Source organism: Neopsephotus bourkii, unplaced genomic scaffold (genome assembly GCF_033783945.1).
Source record: "Neopsephotus bourkii isolate Nb327-2 ecotype Australia unplaced genomic scaffold, CSIRO-AGI_Nbou_v1 NB_359, whole genome shotgun sequence".
NCBI lineage: Eukaryota > Metazoa > Chordata > Aves > Psittaciformes > Psittacidae > Neopsephotus > Neopsephotus bourkii.
Window position 1 is genome coordinate 1,549,021 of NW_026900865.1, and position 25,411 is coordinate 1,574,431.

The window sequence follows — 25,411 nt, forward strand, 5'->3', positions numbered from 1 at the left end:
CGCTGTGGAAACACTGCTGACACAGACCAAGTCACTGCCGAACTTAGAAATTTAACACTGAAGCTGTCCCCTTTTTGAAGTTCTTTAGGTGTTCCCTGATTGTGTTGGAACTGGGATTAGGAAGTCTGTGTTGTGTTCTCAGATAACTTCTGTCCTGTTTGAAAAGTAAAAAATGCTCCGTGTCAGTAATCATCAGTGGTCACAGTTGTTCCAGTTCAAAGGAAATAAATAAGCTCAAGTTCTGAAGGTATCACAAGCCAAATCCTTTCATTTTACTCTCTTGAGTTTTAAGATGTACATTTATACATTCAGTTCTAGGGAGCTGGGGGGGATGTTTTCACGTGCTGTTCTATACTGGATAGAAGCAGTAAACTATAAGAAGCCCTTCCGTGTATTTAGCCTTGCATGCATGTGTGTGATGTAGTATGTATTTTAAAGAAAGATTAAGGGGAGATAGCACTTATTCCACGCAGAACCCAGGTGAACTTTGGATGGGTAAAAATGGCACAGAACTAATCTGTATGATTTATTGGAAGGTGTACGCCCATATATGTTGCATCATGATTTTCTTTATTGAGTTTGAGTCAGATGAAATGTATCCAGGCACAACTTTAACTTGGACAATCTTGGGAAAGCAACATATGTTTTATGGTTTTCCTTTTGTAAAGCTTCCTCTGATTAAATAACCAGTAGAAGTGAGGAGGGTTGAAAGGGTGTTACAGGAAGTTTGGTGCCTTTTAGGCAGAGGTAAAGCAGATTAAGGAGTTAATTTTATGGTCATGCCTTCTGAAACATGATTTACAAATATACGTACTTTTTTAAGCAGATACCTGATGCTGTGTGTGTGTAGGGAGTAAAGCTGCTTTCTGTCATAGCAAGATTGAGATCCTGGAGGAAAGGGTCGTACTCTGGAGATGCATACGGATGAAAAAGAGTTATTTTAGTTGTCCTTGCAGTGTGCTAACTTGCTGAATGATGATACTGCAATTTGAATGTACGCAGTTTGCTTTTCAAGGTTCTAAATTCCTCAAATCTAGCACCATCTGTACCTGGCATTCACTTTCAGTGCCACCACGCTTGCTTTTGGGCTGCCTCCCCTCGCCCCTGCAGCACCTGCATCAGCTGTGCTCCGGCTACCAGCGCGCAGGAGCCCGCCCTGATGAGGCTGCCAGTGGCGAGTATCCCGGTGTCCTTCAAGTGTCCAACGCCCGTGGGTCGAGACAGGGGAAGGAGAAGTTGGGGTTCCTCGGGAGCCTGAGGGCTGCTGGCCCACACCGCAGCTCGGAGCCCCTCCGCCGGCCCTCCACGAGGTGGCACGAGCAGGCCGCCATCGAGGGTCTGGCAACCTCCAACAGAGCAGATGGTAATGGCTTCCTGGCGTAACCTTCGTCTCTGTCAGAGGAGGTGGTGTGATTACCCCGTGCTTTCACTCTAAGCCTTAGCGAGGCAGGCACCGGGGAGACCGAAGCGGTCCAGACAGCAGGGATGGTTTGTGCCGTCCCTGGGACCGCCTCCTCAGGCTGCTTCCGTAACCCATGGAGAAAGCAATCCCAGCTCTGGAAACGTACCACATGGCACTTCATGGTGTCCTCTGCAGGCTTTGCCCCATCCTTCCTAAGCTCCCTCACCCAGGGAAGGGAGAACAGGGGGACCATAATGAGCCCCCTGCTCCTACCTGCCGCTATAAGAGGCATACTCAAAAGGGGGGCAGAGCACAGGCTATATTATCTGCTTCCTTGGTGTGAAATGATAGCCTTTTTTTTCCTTCCCCTTTTTTCTTTCCTGTCTGAGTGGTACATCCTGCCCTTTGGGTGAAAGGTGCATTGATTCTGACCAGCATTGCTCAGCTCTTCCCCTGCGCACTGACTGCTGTGTCAGGATGAGCTGCACGCTGCAAAAAAAAAAGAGGAGGAAAAAAGGAAAAGAGGGGGAAAAAAAAACAAAAAAAAAGCTCACTCCAGATTCTTTCTCCAGGTGAAAAATGAGGAAAGCTTTAAATGCATTCTGCCTTTGTCTAAAATGAGCCCCTTTACACTCGTAAAGACTTCAGAGGTGTTCTGGGGTTTCTGCCCCTCTTTGTGCTGCACTGCTTTCCTAGCAGCACTGTTATAAAGTGTTTCCTTAAAAGCCAATGTCTCTACATCAGGATGAGTTAGTGGTGTTGGGGGGCTTTCTGTTAGCTTGGTTTATTTTTCTCCTGAAATCTTGTTGAGCTGTCAGAAAGCCTTCCCTTCTTCCCCTCCTCCCAAGAAAGGGAATGTCCAAGTCTGTAATAATCAAATTAGAAGTGGCAGTGAATATACCCTGGCAAGCCATGGCAGTAAATTCAAGTTCTGAGCAGCAACGGGATGAAAGATCCCATGAACAGCAATGATTCAAGAAAAATCCTGTACACAGTTCTAGTTTAAGTCAAAGAAACTGAGAATGAGGCCCTATGGGTTATCCATCTCCTCTCCTATAATTGATGCTTCTGAATTCTGCTTTTTGAAAGAAATAAATTTTGATTTAGGCATTCCAGCACTTGCAGAGTTGTACACGTGACAGGTCTGAAACCAGGTGAGGAACTGTACGTTGTTGGAAGGTCTCAGAGGATGCTCTGACCTGCGGAGAGGAAGGTTGGTTAAAATTCCTGGCAGTGCCTGGAAAATCCACTGTAGCATTTGTAAGTTTAACTTATTTTGATGGTTAGAAATGTCTGCTTCCTTTGAACTGCTCTTTTCAGCTTAAATTAAAAATACATAGAAACCATGGGGAGGAAAATCAGCTTCTCTATGGTGAGATTAGATAAAGAGGCATTTATAACAGGCCCATGTCTGTGACCAAAGGTTCTGCGAGGTTTGGTTTTTAGCTTGGAGGAGTTCTCCTCCTGGTCCTCACTGTCCCCGCCGCTCCCTCAAAAAGAAGAAGGGAAAAAAAAGGCAAAACTGGAAGTGAATGAGAGCATGGGTTAAGAGCCTTCAGTAAACCCCCAAGTCTCTGCAGCAGAGTGCAGTTCTCCTGTGCAGCAGAGGATGGCCTTGTTGGGCCAGCGCTGAGCATTTCTTGCTGTCCCTGCCACATCGTCCTCCTCAGTCCTGTGTTCATGGCACAGATGGGATCAGTCCCAGCCACCGAGGAGTTACGTTATTGTGAGAGTCCCCTCTGTCCAGCCTGCTCAGGGCAGCGACCCAACGATACCCACTGCTGTCCCAGCTCACCTCCCTCCCCTGATATCTGTAGGAAACAAAGCGTGGTCCCTGCCCTCCTCCGACTCTGCAGATTTTCAATCAAATTGCAGCTGCCATGGTTTGCATTTGTTGTGGTGCTTTTCCTCAGATAAATTTAGCTCTGAAATAAAGCTCTAAATCCCATACCCCAAGGCATGGACAATTTGAGCTGTTTGTTGCTCAGTGTGAATATGAACACGGCTGAAGTATAGCTCGCACACTTACTGCATACACACACAGAGGCAAACAAATACATTCATAATAAAAACCACATACAAATAAACAGGGTTTAGCTGGAAGAGATCTGCCAGTACTTTGCAATAGTAATATTAAACGATGCTCCCTGTTTGTATCTGGTATTACAAATATTACAAATTTCAGTCTGGTTTGAAATTGGATTTGATTCTGGACACAGGAGAGGAGGGTAATTTGTACCATGTTGTGTTATTACCCCAAACTAAACTAAGAGACAGCATAATTAGTTCACTGGAATACTCTTCAGTTTTTGTTTAAAATGTATGCAGTACTGGAAGGCAGCTCATTTACATGTCCTTTGTGTTCTCCAAGCTTTCCTAGCATTTTATATATATATTTGTATACATGTATTAATGTATTTTTTTTCACTCCTGGGCTTGATTGTTGATGACAGATGTGACTTGTGTTTTCCACTTTATTAAGCAGGAGGACTTTTTTGTGTGTAATATTTCTTATACTCAGTTGGAAACTAAACACAGGAAGAGCTATCTGAGTAGGTATATATCTCCTTAAATTTGGGCCTGTGACATGCATAAAGAAGTCTTTTCAGGACCTCACAAAAGCAATGAGATGAGGCATACAGTTAAATACTGTGGTTCATCCTGGAAAGGTTGTGAATGCCTAGTATTTTTCGGTAAATACTGCTCTACTGACGTTCTCCCACTCCCTTAACAAGTTTAGCATCCACCAATTCCCTTTGTTTCTGAAGGGTACCCTTGTGGCACGAGTCTTGCTGTTGTTTGTAAAGGTATATGCTCTGCAGTCTTAGCATGCCTTTTGGAGAGTAGGTAGTTATTCATGTCATAGCCAGGTCTCATTAATTATTTGCTGTTTATGCAAATCACTCTCCAATTATACCACCAGGTACCTGTTGTTAAGGTACATTTATCTTTGCCTTCATTGTGCTTTTTCTGTAGCAAATTCCCTTGCATCCCTCAGAGTTGCCATTTGTTCCTTGGTGCCTGATGTTTTACAATCTCCTGTCCTAATTTTCTCAAACATCTTTATATCACAAGTAATAGGTACTCCTTGGCTTTCTGTTCTTCTCCCTGACCATTTGGCCAAATCTGCAAGAGTAAAGAAAACCAGTGGGATGTGTAGTTTAAAACAGACTCTTTTTTTCTTTTTTTTAGGGGGCTCTTCATTTCCTAAAACATGAATTGCAATGCTGTCTTTATAAATACTATTCTCTTTTCCCATAGGATTTGCAAATAGAGCGAGAGAGGACCGTGTATAATATTTCTGGCGGCTGCACAGCCCTTGTGGTGGTGTATTTATTGGGGAAGCTTTATGTGGCAAACGCTGGTGATAGCAGGTAAGTGTGGTGTCTCCCAAACTATTCCATCACCTTAAATTCCCCAGATCTGGTGTTACCAAGTCCCTTAGTTGCAAACAGTATCACAAGAGGATTCTGTTTCTTGTCTGGACACTTAATGGTTCTCACAGAGGTTAATGCAGTGATAAAATTCTAGTATCTTGTTGAATGGTGGTTGCAGTCAGGGAGTTTGACAGCACTTGTGGCCTTGTTGCAGTTTTTGAATGGCTTGATTGTTGCAGGGAAGTGGAAAGAAAAGGACATGGAACTGTTGGAACAAGTCCAGAGAAGAGCCACAAGAATGATCAGGGGACTGGAGCACCTCCCATATGAAGATAGGCTGAGAAAGTTGAGGCTGTTCAGCCTGGAGAAGAGAAGGCTGCGTGGAGACCTCATAGCAGCCTTCCAGTATCGGAAGGGGGCCTATAGGGATGCTGGGGAGGGACTCGTCATTAGGGACTGTAGTGATAAGACAAGGGGGAATGGGTTAAAACTTAAACAGGGGAAGTTTAGATTGGATATAAGGAGGAAATTTTTTTCCTGTTAGGATGATGAGGCACTGGAATGGGTTGCCCAGGGAGGTTGTGAATACTCCATCCCTGGCAGTGTTCAAGACCAGCTTGGGCAAGGCCTTGGGTGATATGGTTTAGAGTGTGGTGCCCCTGCCCATGGCATGGGGGTTGGAACTTGATGGATCTTAAGGTCCTTTCCAACCCTAACTATTCTATGATTCTAAGACTAAAGAGGTGTTGAAACAGAAGAGATGTTGGGTGTGTAGTAGAATTGTCTGTTGAACACCAACAAGGTGACCGCGCCTGGAACAGCTGGTAGGGCTGCACTGGTTCATTCGGAAGACGGAAGACGTGGTTCCTGTCAGTGGCCTGGTCTCAATAGGCCACATTGTTCTTAGGTTTTTTATAGTTGAAGGTAGTTATCTGTAAGCAAATGGCTGCTACTCTTTCAGTGGGTGAGGAGAGGAGGGAGACAGATTATCACAGGTTAGGATTTTTACTTTGGCCTGTGCTGGTTTGTGTACTTGTCAGTTTGCCAGAACTGAATGCTGTTGTTCAGTTATTGCTTTGTCATATTTTGAAGCTGGAAACCTGAGGACTTGTGATGAGAGCTTTTTCTGCGTCTTCAGAGTTATCTAAAGCTAGGAGCATACTGGAAATCTCCCATTTGCATTCTTTCCCCCTTCTCTCACTCTCTATCAATACCATCATCAGAGAGGAATAATGACGCTATTCTTGCAAGACTTCAGACCTTCATGTGTCTCTTGGCAGTGTTCTGCATAGACAGGCTAGGGAGGGTAGTTCCCCATATGATAAGGACTGCTGTTGTATTCTGTTGGTTAACAGCCGAGTAATTACAGTCTGCAAAGGTATCGAACCAGATTGTGTTCAGGTGAAAACTGCTATGATTATGCATTTGAGTTTAAGGTTTGTGCATATACAGTTCATGTTTGTAGTATGTATACTTACAGAGGCTGCACTTGAGCAAAGAGTGTTGTAGTTTAAACCTTTTGCTGCTTTAAACTGTGTAGGAAGTCAGATATATCGTTTGTGCATAAAGTTCCTGTTCTTTTCATGTTGGTGAATAGCTGTTCTTAAGGTGCTGAATTTGCTTTATGTATCGTATGTTTTTCACTGAATTCTTCTTGACAAGTGACATATTTGAGCCTCCTTTTCACATAAAATGTCAAGTGAGTCCTCACAGAGGGTAGCTGCAAACATGTTCGAGCAGACCACCTATCCAGTCATCAGAACTACTAGCTGCACTGCATTCTATCTTTCTTGCCGTTAAATTAGAAATAGTCGTGGTTTTGGGGATATCACACTTGAAGTACGGTTGAGTCTCTTGCATTGTGTTGGCTAAATTGCTTTCTGTGTCTTAAAAGTGTTCTGTGTGAAACTGGCCATGCAGGACCTACTTCAGAGTACTTCAATCTTTGCTCTGAAAAGTCTGGGACAGGCTGCTTTCAGCTCCCCAAGAGCAGCCTCTGCTCCATGCAGTCTCCGATACTCAGCGGGAAGACACTCTTGCTGGTAGTGATCCTGAATTGGTGCCAGTGCCCACTGTAGTCAAAGACATTTAAGTCTTCAAGAGGCCTTCAGTGTTCATTAAGCCCATCCCAAACAGCTCTTCAGAAAATGAGAAAGAGCAGAAATTATAATGGGAGCGATTTGCAAGGCTGGGTCTTGTTTGAACCAGGACTCAAATTTTTCTACTCACTTTTCGCATATTGTAGGAATGAGTCGAATCTTGTGGGAGTGTCTGGATCTGGAGTTCCTCCAGATCCAAATTGTTTGGTTTTGCACTTCCCAAATGGACCTCACAGAAACCTTCTTCACGCTGAGGAAAGTCCTCTGGATTCCCAAAATCTTTCAAATAAGCCCACTTCTAGATTTTCCTAGCTCAAGAAAATAAAAGCTTTAAAGCATAGATGGTCAGTTGATCTGGGTCTCTTCCATGAAATCCCCACTTCCCTTGTTCAGGGGGAGAAAATAAAACATCTACTGCAAAACATCTAAGTTGCTTCTCATCACTGAAAGGACATTTTAGGACTAGAAAAGCAGCTCTGAAGTTGTCTGCCTAATGCCACGGTGCACAGTGCATTCCTGTATTTTTAAGAGCCCAGTCATGTAGCCAAGAAGTTTTATTCGTGTTAGTTGGAAAAATATGTTCCTTTTTGCTGTGTCATGCCTCATGCAGTCAACTTCATAGTTTGTATAGATACAGATGAGGGCGGTGAGAAATACAATAAGGAAACTACTTTAAAAACAGTCTGCTCTTGAGAAGAAGAGTGGGTTTGTTTTTTCATCCAACCAGGGGGCTTCTGCTTGTTGCTGTTAGATGCCAAAATCCTGAGTTCCTCAGTCAAGCTTTAGTTTCTTTGAGTTCAGCTACTCGTTTGTGCTTCTTTTCTGTCCTCATTCCTCTTCTCCCCTCTCTACTCCCTCACTGGAAAAAAGCCTCCAAATAAATCAAGTTACATTTCCCACAGACGGGAGTCTGTGAGAGAATGTTTTACGATGCAGGGATGGGAAATAAACATTCTGGGTTCATGCAGACTTCATGTGTACTGCTTCTTCCCGGAAGAAGGTTAGGTCTTTTAATTCCAGGCCACTTCAAAACAGCTTTTAAAGGTGGGGTTTGAACAGCTTCTGCTGTCATAGGACCAAGGTATGTGTAACAAACTGTTACTATCATAATGCGACTAAGGAAACACCAAGTATGAGACTTGAATAATAATGTGCTATGCGGTGCCAGATATACCTCAGACTGATGCCTGTGGTATTCAGTTTAACCACCAAAGCTTCTCAAATCTAATCATTTCATGCCACGTACCCTGACAGTGTTGTATAGCAGCTGTCCTTTTGTAGTTGATGTGTAATTACATCATGAAAAGACTTTAATTACCATATTACTAAATTACCAGCCAGCGATCCTTTCAGGTTCAGCCCTAGCTCACTTCTGTATGGACTATTAGGTTTCTCCAAGCTGAACACTTTTGGTTGGTGTAAAAGGGAGGAAAAATTGTGCTAATTGTAGGTTTTGTTATGAACTATTATTGAGCTTGATGTTATGGCATCACTAATGTCAATGATATAATTAAACTTCTGCTAATGATGCAATCACAGTCCTGTAATAATTACACGATAACTGCACATGATACCAGAACCCTTCTAAAAATGAGGTGATGTATTCAAAGTCTGATAAAAACAATGCAGAGGGAGCCACTTTCATCCTCTAATGGCTTGTCTGATCATTCTTGAGCTCTGCCATAAATATACCTACTTGTACCGTCAAAATTCATGTCTGAATATTGGACAGAACATCTTCTGGTGTTTCTCTCTCTCTTCTTCCTTCCTTTGGGTGGCTAGCATTGTCCATGCAGGGTTGTCTAATTAGGGGCCAACAGTGCTATAGTCAATCCAGGATATAGTGTTTTTCTGGTAAGCATTGTGGCGCTGTGGTTTGCTTACCAGTTTGACACACACACTATGGTAACTAGGGCAGGCTCTTGGAATAGCTGCTTTTTTTTCTTTAATAAGGAAGAGTAAATCTTCTCTGCTCATTCTTTTAAACAATATTGTTCTGCTTTACATTGTTAAAATGACTTTTACTTCTAAACTGCCATAACACGCCTTGTTAATCTCAGTTCTTTTTAGTTTTATGCTCTTTATTAAGATGTCATTTTATAGCTAGTGATGAAGCAGTAGTAAAATAGGGACTTAATGTTTTCACTGATTACTGTCCAATTATTGTAAAGCCTCATGCAACATAACATTTGCCCAATATCACTACAGTGACGGTAATACAATATGATCATATTAATTATCTTTGGCACAAGTGTTCTTCTGGCTTTTGTGTTGTCTGGGTAAGGAGCTGCTCAGAGACTGCAGGCACTGCTATTTTGTTCTGTGCTGAGAGCCGTGTAAGGTAGCAGTGCTTTTATCATTATACAAGAGCAGAACATCACAAGTTGATTTGACTTTTCCATAGGCCCTGAAACACTCGCTAAATCTGGAATGGGTTCTTGGGCTTTTTGATTTATTGGCAGAACATGGGATCAAAGCAAAGAGCCTGATATTTCGGAGGCTTCACAGACTTGCAAGGTTACTGGATTTTTTGCATTGCTTCATCGGCTTTTTCATCATCTTTCTGCCTCCTTGCTTTTACTCCCCTGTGCTTAAGTTTTCAGGGCATATTCATTGTCTGCTTGAACAACGTGTTCAGAAGCAAGCATAGAATGAATGCTAGGGCATTTGGGATTGTTAAATGATACGAGCTCATTGAGTGATTGGTTTCTGTGGCACTTTTGCATGGGTGCAGGTTACGCAGCTTCACTGGTGCTTCAGGTACCCAGATGTGGGAGAGTGTGTTTATAGCACCAACTTCTCCCAGTGTAATAAAATAGTGAACTGAACATTGGGTTCTACTTTGTTTACTGTTTCAGTTCTTTCTGGATTTGCTGCTTGTGTTGAATCTCACTACATTCATACTTCCTTCTTGTCTTTGTCGTGGTGGTTGTCAGCTGCTTCCCTCATGCACAGTTCTCATTGTAGGAAGTCAAATTTGGAGTATTAATCTGCTTTTATGAAGTAAATGGGAGGGGCATGGAAAGAGCCTTGTACCTGCTGACTGGAACTGTAGCTTGAGTAGAATTTCTGAGACGTCAGAATTGATGATTCTGACCCATTTTTGTGGTTCATGGTATCTTCATCAAGGCCATCCGGGTGATTTTTGCCAGAAGCACTAATACCATGTGAGGATGGAAACCATAAAGTGTTCTAGTATATTACTATTGTAGGGCTAATTTGCTTTATCCTTTGGTTTTTAGTGTATTTTTAAGGAAGCTTAATTTTCTGACTTTAGGAACTGCTATCTTCTAATCTGAATTTCCCCTGTTTTCCTTAAGTGGTCTGCCCTCTCCGTCTCCTTACATCTGTGTCTGCATAAACAACAGTAACTGTGCTTTATACTAGAGACTTAGAGGTCTCTAGAGGAAAGACTAACTCAGTTACTAAGCTTCTCCAAGTCTGCAGTATTTGGAAAAGCATTCTTTTTCCTCTCTCCTCCTAAAGATGGGACAGAAATTGCTGCAAATCCCTGAACCACACACAGAGCCTTTCCACCATGGGACCATGCAATCTGTGGCAATTCCTGTTTATCCTCTGAAGTTCTTATTCCTCCAAATACTCAAAAGATGCCTCTGAAGTGGCGAGAGCAACACTTATGGATTGTATTTTGGCCAGTGAATGTGCACATCCCTTTTTTTAATTATTATTAATTCTTTATCAGAATCACTTGAAAATAATAAATGTCTGATCATTTCAGGGCACATGATAACCTAAGGCTGGTCTGCTCAGGAGCCTGTGGAGTGAGGAGAGACTGAATTCAAGAGGAAGCAAGTCTCTCACACACACATTAACTCTCCTTCACTGACTGTAGTTTGGTAGGTAGAGAAGTCTGATCCTGCCTAACCAAAACAGTTGGAAAAGAACACAGCATCTTAGTCACACTAAGATGGGCCAAGTCCTGTATCTCTGTTTCCTCAGCTTCTTTTCCTTGAAAGCCTGACTTGCAGGCCTGCAGAAAGCACTTCTGCTCCTTTTCTCATGCTTGGGCTCCTTCCAGGGAGAAGCAAGAGCAAAGGATTCATAGGAATAGCAGCAACCTCAAATATTGCTGCTTTGTGCTGGGTAAAGCTTTTGGAGACACTTCAGGAAACAGTTCAAGTGAGGTGTGGAGGAAAGGTGTTGGATCAGAAATAAGTTGTTGCGCTCAAAGTGCAGTGATGAGGAAGGGTGTTTCATAGCAATCCAGTGAACGACAAGTTCCAGGGTGCTGGCACATCCTACGCAGCACTGACTTGGCAGAAATTATTAATTTGGCAGGAAATGTTCATAGGCTTTTGAAAACAAAGCAAATGTCCTGCCTCATCTTCAAACTCTTTTGTTTTCCTTGGGAGAGGGTATGTCTTAGCAATGTCTATGGCAATCTAACAGGTGTTGAAGCCATTGTAAACATTCTCAGTGAGTGGCAGGTTCAGTTAAGTCTTTGGTCCTAACCACATAGACATCATCTACCCAGGAAGTCCTTATGCTCCAGATTATGAGGAAGGAGAGGAATTTTGGCTGCTGAAGTAATACCAGTAAACTGGAAAGCTGCAGTTCTTTTGTATTAGTTTCCAGGAGTGATGAATTCTGTTAACTTTAGTTCTCATGAGTTGTCAGCCTTTAGAGAAAGGAAGAAAAAACTGAAACCAGCAAAACTGAGACAAAAAAAAAAGCTGGTTGCTGCCACTGTAAGTAAAAATTCCCCTGCTGCCTTTTTTTATTGGTGAATTTAAGCACTAATCAAGGCAAAACTCCCACTGTAATAGCATCTTTGTGTATAGCCTGTAGAGTTTATAGTGTCTGAAGCAAGAAGGGCAAAGGGTGCAAAGGTGTAATTTAATCACTTTTTTACCAGCACTTTACTTATACATAAAAAGCCTGTGACCTGTAATAGAGGCAGCTCATGGTATAAGCAAATATACCAGAATCCAGATCTTCCAGTGCAGTGCTTAAAGCTCAAAACATCTTTTTCTTCATCTGTGCCTTTGTAGCTGACCCCAGAGACACCTGCAGGTTCTTTATTCCAGTGTTATACTGCCAGGGCCCAGGCATGCTAAGCAGGCTTGGGTGCCTGGTCCACTAGCTTGCCATGCATACTGTGAGAGGACTGGGGTAGCACCCCAGGCTTGCTTGGTGAGTGTTTCAAATCTGCTGCTGTCCTTACTGTGTTGGAAAGCTTTTCTCATCCCCTGAATACTGTGAGCTTACCAGGCAGCCCAGGCCATTCAGTCTTAGCAGCGGCTATGCAGTGTAGTCTGAGCCCTCCTGGGGGGCTTTTAGGAAGGGCTTCAAGCCTTGTCACTTGTGTGGGTGAATGAAACAGGACTTAGGTAAAAAAATCGCTCCTGAAGAGTGAGCAGAGAGTGCTGCTTTCAGCCTGCTTTTACTTCTCAGTCCAGCTTGTTCCAATATCCTGCAGCTGCCACTGAATTAGGCAGAAAAGCTGAGATTGAAGTAGATGTGATACGTTAGACGCTGAAAGTCATTCTGGCTTCATCAATGGTAAGACAGTGGAGACAGAGAAGGGAGGGAAATGCGTGCTTCTCCCATCTTACGTGGTCAGCCATATCCCAGCCATATTACTGGCAAAATAAACACTGACTTGCACAGCAATGCCTTCATCCACTAAGCCCAGGTTTAGTTGCCATAGTAACTCGTCCTGGAGATGAATGTGATATCCTGGACAGCAGGGAAAAGACTTTTGATTCCACAGATACCAGTCCTGAGGCTCAAAGCTGGCCGCAGAGACGTGACTGCACTTCTTTGTTCATTTCCCTGGCACGGCCTGAGTAATTGGCAGCATGTTGTTCAGCCCTGATACAGAAATGTGGTGGTGCATCATCATCGCAACCCTGGACCTAGCAGTGTTCAAATGAAGAATACAGTGAAATCATCATGGGCAAAATGAATCCTGTGAGGGCAGGAAATCTTCAACCTACGGATGCTGAGCAGTTTTTGTGTGATAGCACTATCACTGTAAACTCACTGTAATCTGGCTTGTAATAGCTTCCTAGCTACCAGCTGAACTCCTCTCTGGAAGATCAGTGGGTTCAAATGTAAACCAACAGAAAAATACAAATTAATTACAAAGCATTTTAGTTTAGTTCATTTGCTTTGGTTTAGTGCTACTTGGACCAGTGTAGATAATGTTAGAATTGTATAGGTAAAAATAGAAAGTCAGCACTGATTCAGTAGGAAAAGTTACTTTCCTGATCAAAGAAGCAAACAACAGAGATCATATGCAATACAGATAGCCAGTGCCATCTGTGGCAGTATGAAAAAATGTGTAATTAGCCCTAAAATGAAACACTTAATAAAGCCAACTGCTAATAATAAGCCAACTGCTAATAATAACTCCATACTTAGATTGCATCAGACCAGCAATACACTTGAGGAACTAAACTAGAGCAGGGAATTCACAGGAGAGTCCCATTGGAATGAAGCCGCAGCTTGCCAAAGAAGCACTGAGAACTGGAAGCGTGAAGCTCACGGGGTCAGAAATGACCAGGCACTGTGTCTTTAGCAGGCTGTCTTGCCCAGGCTATCTCCTCTGTAGATAACCTGCAAGCTCAGTGTTATACTTAGTTTAAAACCGTACAGTGAGTAGTGATGAAGAAACAACTGAAGTAATTTGGTTAGTGTTGGTCGTGTTCAAGTGCTTCTCACTGTTGGATGCAATACACAGGGCAGAGGGGGCTCCCAGGTGTAGCAAATCCCTTTAACTTCTGCTTGCTAAGTTGTTAGTTGAATACATAGGGTAGAATATGAGATCAGTTCCAAAAATTCAGGTTTTCATTGGTGGCAGTAAGGAAGAAGCTGACTGGCTCAGGTGCTAGTGTAGATGAGAAGTAAGCCATTCCATAGAAATCTATGAATATTATTTTGCTTTGAGAATCAGCTTTTATTTGCCCATTTGTGATCCTTTATTAAAAATAATACAATTCATTTAGAAAAAACAGAGCACTGCAATAGTGGCTTTAGAGTGTATCAGCAGCCTCATTTTGCCCAGAGGCTTTCTCCACAAGAATTACTAAATAAGCATTAGAAATATAAATATGAGTGAATTGGGTAACTGGAAACAGTGTAAAGCTCTACACATGTGTGCACAGGACCAGCTCACATGCTTGTAGGTGCCTCTGAAAGATGATTTTTAGGGTTTCTCGTAGGGACTGGATTTCATCATTTCTTTCCCTGGTTCTTTTCAAAGGCAGGAACAGGTTCTCATGTTGCCCCAGGAGAGGTGTAGTGTGCTTGGATCCGTGCTGGTGCAAGGACATGAAAAAAGGCCCTTGAATGAAATACCTGGGAACACCTGGCAGGTGTCTTGTTGAAGCAGGGATGTACTTGGCAGTTGTGCTGCAGAGTTTTTAGCCCTCAGAGCAGCCAGGGTGGCAGGCAGTCTGCAAAAGGCCTTAGCAGCAAGTTTAGGAGGGTTCTTCATTGATCCTGCAGGAAACGCTGAAGCATGCTCCTGTAGGAAGTTACTTTTGCAGGACTTCACCAAGGCAAGTTCTTGCACCTTTTATTGGCTTCAGGGAGTTGAAGATGCCCCAGGTGATGAATGAATGGATCCAAGGAGCCTGCTCTAAGCAGGGTGTACACAAGTAGACTACATTGTGACAGGAGGAGCTACAAGCAGGAAGAGTGTGTTCCCTCTTAAGGCTGGCTTGCTTTGGCTGGGAAAAAAACAATGATCCAGTGTTTTTATTCTGTCCCAATATTTCTGTGGTCAGCCTGATGTGTGTGCTGAAAAAACTTGAAGAAACCAGGGTGGCAGCACTGTTGAGTGGCAGTAGATGGAAAACGAGGACTGAGGCAATTTTCATTCCCTCTCCCCCCCTCCCTCGGTTGTTGCTTGTTTTATTCTTGGTAGCTGTGCCGAGTAGGAGTTGAGCCATTTGTGAAACATCTCTTGGGTATTGCAGGTGGGAGGTGGCCGGGGTGTTTTTCCATTGGTGTTGCTGAGGGTTGCTACTTTCACCTCTTGAGTTTTATGGGGATGGATATGTCATCACTGGGACCTGTTTTAATGCCAGCTAAACATTATATAATGGTTTGTTTCACTATCCCCAGCCTGCCTTAATTCATAAAATTAAGGAAATCATTTAAAGGCTTTGCACTGTAGTTCCATGATTACTGCCAGTGCAGCGAGGTGTTTGTTCACCTGGTTTCTAAAGAAACATTGAGAAATGAGTCTGCATGGGACTAAGGGAGAGTGATTCAGTCCAGAATAAGTGAAACCAAGGTGCCAGGGCTGAATGTATTAAAAGTCATCAGTAATCACGATGGCTGTAAGTTCCAGTACTTCATTTAAAGAGGACAGAAACACTTTTTGGTTTTTTTAATCTTTGTATAATAATCTTCTGTAATTTCTTAGCAGTTAGGAAAATGTAAACATAAACCTGTTTTGTAGCTCAGCAGACATTAGCATTACTCTTCCTTGGCTTCTTTAAATACATGCATTTAGTTACCATAGTAAATAAGTACCCATGTAGACCGATTTTATAGTTCTAGGATTTTTTTTTCCTCTATTTTGTGACACACCTAATTAAAATCTACTGCTTGGTTCCCCTTTCAATGTAATAAAACCCTGCCTTATTCTTTCTGTCAGTTTAATCCCTCTTTCTTTTACATTGACACATTTCTAATACCCCTTCAGACAGGCCAGACAGTTCTGCTTCATCTGTACTGAATCCACAATGCTTAACACCTTTTGACAAAATAGATACATCCTCCCTGTGGCTTGGAATTGATATACACTGTCAAGAAGGGTTTTCCAAACGGTCTCTCTTTGTCACCTTTACCAGACTTTTGTCCTCTGTTGTAGAAATGTGCAGTTTAATGTTGTGTTTCGCATAATTTTTGGCTGAAAAAGCATGTAATGGAATCAGGGTGTCCCCTGAATGCTCCTAACAGTAGGAGATGCCTCTTTGTTCTGAGCACCAGAATCCCCATAGACCTGTGACAGCAGTGAAATTACACTTTTGACCTTGTTCACTAAAGTGTTTCTTTCTCTGTATGATTAAATGAGAGTAACTAACAATAGCTTCCTCTAAAATGTATGAGTTTCCCTCTGTTTGTTTCTTGTAAGAAACTCAGAGAGGATGCTGTGTAATTCTGAACTGATTGTGTTCTTCACAAAAGAAGAAAAAAGAAAACAAACCCAAACCCTGCTTCATTCAAGGAGAAGTGGCTGTTTTATTCATATTAAAAATGCAAAGCAATTGATATGTTAGTATTTAAGCCAGTGTTGTTGATACATCCTGAGGGTGACAGCAGCAGTAAAACACAGCATTGCCCTTTTGTTGCTTCCTTCATCACATTTTTAAAAGGGGATATATCCTAAAGCACCAAATGCATCTTTAAAGTATTGAATCTGAATATAGAAAATAACCATGTGCTTAAGGTTCTCTGTGAATTTGGACTGTGATGATGGACTGTGCAGTATATGTCAATTCAGAAGATTAATGTATTTTCTGGAGTTTTACATGCAGCCTTTTAAGTTCCTGGTGTTTCTTTGCATTTGCTTGTGACCAAGCAAACATAAGGCCACTGCAGGATGTGCTGTGACTGCCAGTCCCACCTTATGCACTGAATGCTGGCACATCTCTTGCTCCACGCTTAGTTACTCAAGGCACGGCTTCTCTGGATCAGAAAAACTCAGTGAAGTAGCTTGAGGAGAGATACAAAATCAGATTCTTACTACTTCCATTTTAGGTTGCTTCAGCTGTGTTTTGGGGACTTATTTTTCCCCGATATATTCCTGTTTTCTGTTAATATTTATCAGGTTTGGATTAGTGAACATACTTTTTTAGACATGCAGAGCATGTATCTGTGAAATGCAGGGGCAAGCACAACCCTGTAGTTCATGTGAGTGGAGAATTAGATAGGTTGGTTCAAGGGGAAGGGAAACCTGTAGTTTTTTTAGAAGGGATCAAAATAAGTGACTTAATGGCCTCCATGGCCTCAAGACTAAGAGCAGTTTCTCCTGTTTGCTCACTGTGGATGATGCTGTGCAGGGAGAGTACCAGAGCCACAGAGTTTGGAAGGCGATACACTGAAGGAGCTGCAGATCTGCGACTCCCAGTTTCCTATGCTGCCACAAAAAACTTTTGTTTTTCAATTACTGCTTCATTGGTGATATAAATTAATGACTGGTATGGGTCTGAAGCAACCTTGTCAGCAGAGAATATTTGGTTAGTGTTGACATACTTGTTCCCTGCAAACATGAATCATCTGTCTGCCTTTGGCAGGCTCACCCTGTGGCTCTGCTATAATGTGTTTCACCAGTGTGGCTGAAATTAAAATGTCACTATTAAACATGGCAGAATCGGATGCTCCCTGGGCATTGCATCTCTTCGAGTTCGTCTTGCTTCCTATGTAGCTATTTCTGACAGTTTAATAGGACAGCTGTACTCTGGTATAAAATAATACATTCATATTTCCACAATGCACGGGGAGCTAAATGCTTTCAGAGCACTATTTCATGGTGTATGTGCATCTTTCATGCACGGCAGAAGCAGTAATGTTCACATAGCACCATGTTGCTGCTTAGTCCATTAGGAAGCATAAAGTCAAAATTAATTGTCCTGCACGACCGTGTAGAGTGGGTCTCTAAAAGCAGTTGCTGGGCTGTTTGTGGCTGCTGCGTCAGCCAGGCTCCCTCCCTGTGAGCAGTTATTGACTTTGGGCTATTGAATTCAGGGCTCTGGAGGTTGCTTGGTGGGAAAAGCCTTCAGTCAGTGCTTGGCAGCTCTGTCACTGCGAGGTCATGGAAAGGGCAGTTCAGTCTCCAAACCCAATTAGGGCCTGATTCGGCATCTCTTCAATCACAGGGGAAAAGCCCACTGAGTAGGGTGGCTCCTGGACCAGGCTTTCACACCCAGCCTCTCCAGTGAGACAGCTGATGAACGTCTCTGTTTTTGTCAGTTGAGCTGTCAGAAATAAGCTTTGCTGTCATGAGATGGCTGACCAGCTAGTGCAGAAAGGTAAAGAGCCTGGTAAGAAGGTAATGAGCCCACCACAGCTGAATTCAGACCAGTAACCTGTACATGCATGTCTGCATCCCTCCCGTTACTCATATCTAGAGCTGTCTAATTCCTCGGATCAAATCATCTGACTCTTACGAGCAGCTGTAACTTTCAACTTGAATAAAGTCCAAGTGCTGAAAACATTAATGAAAAACATAAAACCAAGGCTGTGTTTTATCAGGTATCAACAGCATTGCTTTAATTCCCCCCCTCCAAAGATTATTTTTTCTTGTGCTGGGTTGTGCTTTTCATCCCAGGTGGCTGCAATTTCTAGTGAAAATAAGTTGAGCCATGAAAGGTTGACCCACTCGCCTCTGAATTGCTTTTTATATGATGTGAGTCCCTCAGGGCCCAATTCTACCCATAGAAGTGAGAAGGATAGCTATCAACGTATATAGGAAGTATGTCAGTGTGCACAAAGAAAAAGGTGAACCCAGACTGGTCTGACTGGTCTTTAAAATATGGATTTCCTGTGGAAATAGTGATTAAAAGGGAAGCAAAGGATAATCAGAAAATCAGCCTGACACACTAGCAGTTATATCAATGTGTGGTTTTATATTGGCTCTTTCAGACAAGCACGCAATCAGCAGATCCCTTGTGACTCTCTTAAACTAGAGTGTAAAATTTGGTTAGTGTCTGATCAGCTCCTTTGATCACCCTGCTCTAGACTGTTGCCAGAGTACTTAGGCTGTACTAAACTCACAGTCCCCTTAAATGGAGGCTTACTCAAGTGAGTCAGATTACATATGGAAAGGCTATAAAAACTGTTCACTGTCTTTGAGTAAATGAGCCTGGTTCAAAGCTGAATACCTTAGGTATTGCAAAACTAAAAGCAAAGGTGTTGTTGCAGAAAAGAGGTTTAAGTGGTTTAATTTTTAAATGACTGTCTCAGAAATCCAAAGAAACTTTTAAGCAAACCATTATTATTTTTTATTGGACCAGCATTTCTGTAAGCCCATAATGTACTCGGAAGGGAAAATTCTCACAAATTTCTCTTCAGAAATTAATGAGTTACCACCACCGCGTCTGTGTCATTTCCAGCACACAATATTGTTTTTAATTGTAGCAGCGGAGGGCCAGTGGGAGCTGTCAGTATGCAGGTTGCACTCCTGCCACCTGTAATTTCTACACAAGATTATTTGCAAGGGAATGCTGGAAGTCCTGGAGCAGTAAATTTGTTATCTGTCAAAGCAGAGCTGTTTTTCCCTCATCAGTAGAGCCTTTTCCCACCTCTCCCATTGTATCTCCATCCTGTACCTGTCTGTTCTTTGCCACGTGAATCTCAGACATGTGAACAGTTCCTTTCCTCTCTGATAATGCTCTTTCCTTTTGCATACCCGCTATGCAGAAGATCATTTGGAGACAGTGTTAGTTCAGTATCATATCTGGGAGGTTTGGAAAGATATCCTGTACCACTAATTTTACAAAGCTGGTCTGTACCTAGGCTGGTTTTCTCAAGATGCCTGTGTTTTGAATTTAGAGATTAGGTTTTCAGTTGTTGCGTGTCTGCCATATTTGTTGGATGCACTGCAGTGCCATCAGAATACCTGGCATAGAAACAATGTCATTGAATTGATCAAATCATCAAGAGAAGTAAGTGAGCATGTAAATATCACATCAAGGGGATGAAAAGATCACAGAAAGGAGGGCATTTAAAATATATAGAAACTGGAATGCAAGTTACAGTTGCTCTTTTTATCTACACCAAAGCCTGGTACACTACTGCTATCCAAACACTGAATTAATCTACTGATGGTTGAGAAACAGCTCCAAAACAGGCAGTAAAATCTTTGGGATGATGCATAGTTCATCCAGCTCTTCAGAAGCACCAAGCATTACTATACTTACAGAGCTGTGTATATAATGGAAAGATAAAAAAAAACCACTTCTGTGAGTGAATAAATGACTGCAGAATGTGGTAGGAATACTAGGTAAATTCTTCTTGTGACTGTGTTTCAGCCAGTGGCGTTACACCAGGGAAGAATTTGACTGTATTTTTCATGCATGATAGCATATTGTTAAGAGGCAACAGGCAGGTGTTTGAGAGCACTTCCTCTGCCGTTTGCAGTAGTGTATGTAAAATTTGGTTGATCCATAGTCATTCCATTAGCTATCATCTTGCGGCACGTAACTAGTTAAATTTGTGTTAAACAGGATTTGCTTTGCCTTTTCCATTTGCTGCTGGAGTAGAAATGTTCTGACATGACATATGACCAATCAATAATTGGAAAGTGCTTGCATGAGTCATTTGAAGCCAGTAGTTTAGACAGTGTCAGCCACAACTGGGAGTAAAACCTGCAAAGAGTTGTTCTACAATCAGTGATTCTGCAGCATCTCCTCTGGGTGTCCGCATTTCACTTAATAAGGATACCCTGTAGACATCAACTGAAATAACTCTTGCCTTTGTTGCTTGGATGTTTTTGTAAGCTCTGAAATGAACTTGGCATATACAAATATACTTTATTATCCACCCTAAAGGATGCAGAGCAAGAATTACTATCCTGTTCCGCTGGCAGCTTCAGTAGAAAAGAAATGGATTTATTTTGCTATGACTGAAGAGAATAAGAGTGTGACCATATCCTGCGGTTTTCTGGGTAGTTTTTTATTTTATTTTATTTTTTCTGTATTGACAATGTTTTATTACTGTTACAGGGCTATAATAATCCGAAACGGTGAAGTTATTCCAATGTCTTCAGAATTCACTCCAGAGACTGAACGCCAGCGACTCCAGTATCTGGTAAGAGACATGAGGACCATATCAGGTGCTGCTGATGACAAGCATTGCCCAGTAATATCTGTGGTTCATACAATTGCTGCTGAGTTACTATGGCTTACTGAGGGAACATATACCCACTGACCACCAGTGACCCACCATGTATGTCTTCTAGCCATCAGTAAATGTGGAGAAAAGCCTGGTGGTGCAAATCCTGATGAAAGGAGCCTTACCTCTTCTATGAAGGCCATCAATTAGTATGGCTGTGCTTGTGTACCTTTTTTAGCTGCAGACCTTCAGCAGGTCATTGATGTTGGATAATGACAGCTCAAACGTAGAGCTAATAAGCCACAGAGGTATTTCAGTCCATCCCAGTGTTTAGCGTGTGACAGTATAAAATATCACAGACTGCTTTTTGTTTGTGGATGATATTGCAGGGTTTTATTCATTTGCTCTTTATAGTATGCCAATAGTATCTCAATCAGGGAAAATATATCCAACTTTGAGATGATGTCAGTGAGCATTAGTAGCTGCAAGATAAAATGGGTGAAGAAAGACTAGTTGTATTTAGTGTAGCAGCACCCATAAAGGGACAAGATGACTAGTTGAGGACATGTGGGATGCCTTATACACCAAGTTGGCTGATAAGCTGCCCAAGAAAGAGAAGTCAGAATGTATGGTGGTGTTTATCATGCAATAATCTTTTTTCTCTTTGAGCTTTTCATTGATGGTTGAATAAGTCAGTTGAAGCTGGGTGTTTGTCAAGGCATCATTCCTGATGTGATTAAGAGATTTCTTTTGTGCTTCATCTGGGTCTCTGCTTTTTCCTTTTAGAAAGCTTTAGAAAGTTTAAGCCAAGGCAGGCTCACTGTCACCTTTGCCTGACAAGAGGTGGACAGGCAAGTGCAGTGGCGTTGCCTGGTCTTAGAGTGTCTTTTATCTTAAGACTGGCCCAAGCACTGTGATTTGAGAGTAGGCAAAATGCCAGTGGTGGAAGACAGAGGTGGAAGGTTTTAAAGAAAAATTTCAGATGTTTCCATAATTGTCATGTTTGATTTTTAGTCAGGTTCACTGGCTTAAAGCTGAAAATTTCAGAGGAAATAGTGCTTTGGGAGTATTTGTATTCAGCGAACCAAATGGAAGAGAGGCCTAATAAATATTTACAATTCAGTTACATTTAAAATAATTTGTTTGCCTTTAAAATAAAAGGTATCTTTAATATCTGGGGAGTCTGCTACTTCTGTAGGAAATACAGATAAAGCATTGCCTACAAGGGATTTTTTTTCTCTTTTGATGTCCTTTCTGGCTTATGTTTGAAAACAGCAGCTGATATGAAAAGCCTTTCTGCTGTTTTATTTGGAAATTTCCTTTACCTTTGTTTGGTTATTTTAATTCTGTATGTAACAAGTCTGCCAGATCTATGGGTATCATATTCAAAGAAAATAGGTGCAGGACAGCAAGAGTGTGAAACAAAATTAGAGGGAATTTCAAATGTAACGTTTCTTAAGTAACATTTTTTACTCTAGTAAAAAAAAAAAAGAGACACCAAATTTCTTACAAAGTTGGCATAAACATTACACCCCAAGGTGGCATCTGTCTTACTGATTAGATCCCAAATAATTCTCCTTGCTCACCTTGGCTGTGCACAGGTTCTGCTATCAGTTTGTTGCACCACCAACGTCTCTCTTCTGCTGTTCCTGTCTGAAAGTTAGTTACTTTGGATTTATTTTCTTATTTGCAGTTAAAGCTCTTTTTTTTTTTTTGGTTTGTTTCAGATGTGTTGCACTGCTCTTCCTGCACAATAGGAAGAAAATCACTTAATCATTTCAGCGTTAATGTTTCACTTGGCAAATGCAGAGATACTGTTCACTGTGGGGAAGTTACTGCACAGGCAAAGGGAGGGTATGGATTTACAGTCTACAGGCTTCTGAACGTTGGTTCCCTGTGCAGTAGACACTGTTAGCACAGTCAGGGCAAATAAGCTTTCCTCTGCCTTTAGTGCCTATTATTTGCTTTGGCCACAGAGGATGTTAGCTTAGGTCCTCTTTCCTGGGCTTTTATTTCCATGTGCAAAGAAGTCTGCAGGATAACAGGTTGTTCAGATCATGTGAGCATCTCTATATGAAGTTCTCCAGCCTAGTCTTAGACAAAACTGTGCTTCAGCTAGTACTGGTTGAGTAACTGGGGGGATGGGAGATGGACACACAAATGTTTTCCCTGTCCAGCTCCCTTTTAAATGCAATTTTATTAGCATGAATCTGAGACTGGCCTTGGGCATAGGCATCTGGCATGGTGAACTCAAAAGAACAAGTTGTCTACCCAATCATTATGACTTTTGAACAGCCTTGGGCATGGTCATCCCTTTATCTCCACCTGCACCCCTTCTTTTTTGCAGTGAGGATAGCATTCAGCTGCAGATTTCAGGTAGGCCATATGGCAGAGGCAGTCTTCTGTGTCAGGGGACTTGCAAGAATATTGCTGAAGGCAATTGATCCTTTAGTCGGAGAGCAGTTAAGATGTAAGGTGTGAAAGTGTTGCACCAGTATTCCCTCGGTCCTTTGGCTTCTGCACCATACTGCTTCTGTTCCATGGGCGGGCATTCATGAACCCCTTTTCTTTCGAATTTTTGTGTCTGGCTTTTCTTTTTAGCACTGTGTCAGCAGAGCTCCACACAACGCCTACTCCAGGACAGCCCTGGCTTCCGTATCAGTGTATCTTGAGCAAAACCAAAATCCAGCGTTGACTGGGAACTGCTGTGTTACATTCAGCAGTTGTGCAGGCAGTGACTGCCAGAAGCAATTTTCCTTTCATCTTCTGAGGAGAGTATTAATTTCAGTCATGATAGTCTAAATTGGAACAGTAAATGGCATAGATTTTGTTACTTCTTTCTTTGGAAAACATGTTCAAAATGAGTGATGTATGAATGTATTGCAGATGGGTGTATTTTTACTAGTTATCAAAGTTGCACTTTCTAGATGTCATGTGAGGTCAGCATGGTGTTACTGCATACCGTGTCCATGTGTGTAGCCAGGCAGTGCCCCAAAAAGTTCATAGCTCAGACCAAAGTTGGTGCATTAGTGGTACCAGGCCAGGCTTTATCACTAGTAGAGACTGAGTGGCCATTAGTGGCTGTGGGTTGTAGATGCTCTTTGTGTTTGGCACTATTCAGACAAAGGTTCATGAGCCCGGACAAGCGTGGGTTCAAAGAAGACCTCTTCTTAGTTCATCGTTCAGGCAAGGGTTAAGTGATGCTAACTTACCTGCTGAAGGATGTCTGGGGAGCCCAGCCTGAAGAGGAAATGAACCTAGATCTCCCAAATGTCGGTTCAGTGCTTCAATTACAAGTCAGATGCATGTTAATTCTTTGGGGCTCCCTGCATCACCCAGCACAGGATTGCTTTGGCCATCTGACACACTGCATGATGCTGTGGCAAAAGAGATGTGTGGATTTATGGAAAGGGTCCTGCCATGTCATAAGAGGAGAGACCAGTCCAGGGACTGATTTGGTTCTCACTTTCCTGTTTTTATTCTACCACCACCTCTTTTAGTTTTAACTTCTGTTTGTCTTAAACATCCATATGATAATGGCTGAGTAATTCACTAAACTTCTGGGTGCATTGTGCTGTGCATGCTGTTGTGAGCATCAGACCCATATAGTAGAATATCCTGTTGGAGAAAATGGCACAATATGATAAGAGGGTAAAGTTGTAAAATATAGTGGGCACAGGGGAAAACAGCATTTCTGAAAATAGCACAAAATACAGTGAAACTGCTGGTGCTGGTGATTTCCCAGAGCGGTGCATACTGGAGGAGCTGGAAAAGGCATCAGCAGACCTTATCGAGATACGATAAGATACATGCAGTGTTCCCTGCCACCTAATTAACTGACACACTACTGTGTTAGTCTGGGTTTATCTTAATTTCATGTTTGCTTTGCTGATCACCAGGAAACAGCAGGAAGTAAATGGCCTTTTCAAAGAAATGTGACTAATATTTCCTTGAGCAGGCTCCATTTTAAACAGCTAATACTGAACATAATACATCCAGGCACAACACACCATAAAATGGCAGAGTACCACAAACACATGGTGCAGACTATGCCAGATTTATGCCAAAAAACTGTGATAACTTCTGAAAGAAAAATGATGGCAAATACTCCAGTTCCATGACACAGATTAACAATATTATCTGAACATAGAATCATAGAATCATAGAATAGTTAGGGTTGGAAAGGACCCTAAGATCATCAAGTTCCAACCCCCCTGCCATGGGCAGGGATACCTCACACTAAACCATATCACCCAAGGCCTCGTCCAACCCGGCCTTGAACACGGCCAGGGATGGAGCATTCACAACCTCCCTGGGCAACCCATTCCAGTGCCTCACCACCCTAACAGGAAAGAATTTCCTCCTTATATCCAACCTGAACTTCCCCTGTTTAAGTTTTAATGCATCACCCCTTGTCCTATCACTACAGTCCCTAATGAAGAGTCCCTCCCCAGCATCCCTATAGGCCCCCTTCAGATACTCTAAGGCTGCTATGAGGTCTCCATGCAGCCTTCTCTTCTCCAGGCTGAACAGCCCCAACTTTCTCAGCCTGTCTTCATATAGGAGGTTCTCCAGTCCCCTGATCATCCTCATGGCCCTCCTCTGGACTTGTTCCAACAGTTCCATGTCCTTTTTATGCTGAGGAGATCAGAACTGCACACAATACTCCAGGTGAGGTCTCGCAAGAGCAGAGTAGAGGGGCAGGATCACCTCCTTCGACC

General features: G+C 42.4%; 1 protein-coding gene across 1 annotated transcript in view; it reads left to right on the plus strand.

Annotated features, from left to right (window-relative positions):
• PPM1H (protein phosphatase, Mg2+/Mn2+ dependent 1H) overlaps positions 1-25,411 on the plus strand; it is a 136,652-nt gene that overhangs the window by 77,142 nt on the left and 34,099 nt on the right. Inside the window, exons 4-5 of the mRNA XM_061348531.1 lie at positions 4,664-4,776; positions 20,582-20,666. Of these exons, the coding sequence (XP_061204515.1) occupies positions 4,664-4,776; positions 20,582-20,666 (198 nt within the window). The remainder of the gene's footprint in view (positions 1-4,663; positions 4,777-20,581; positions 20,667-25,411) is intronic.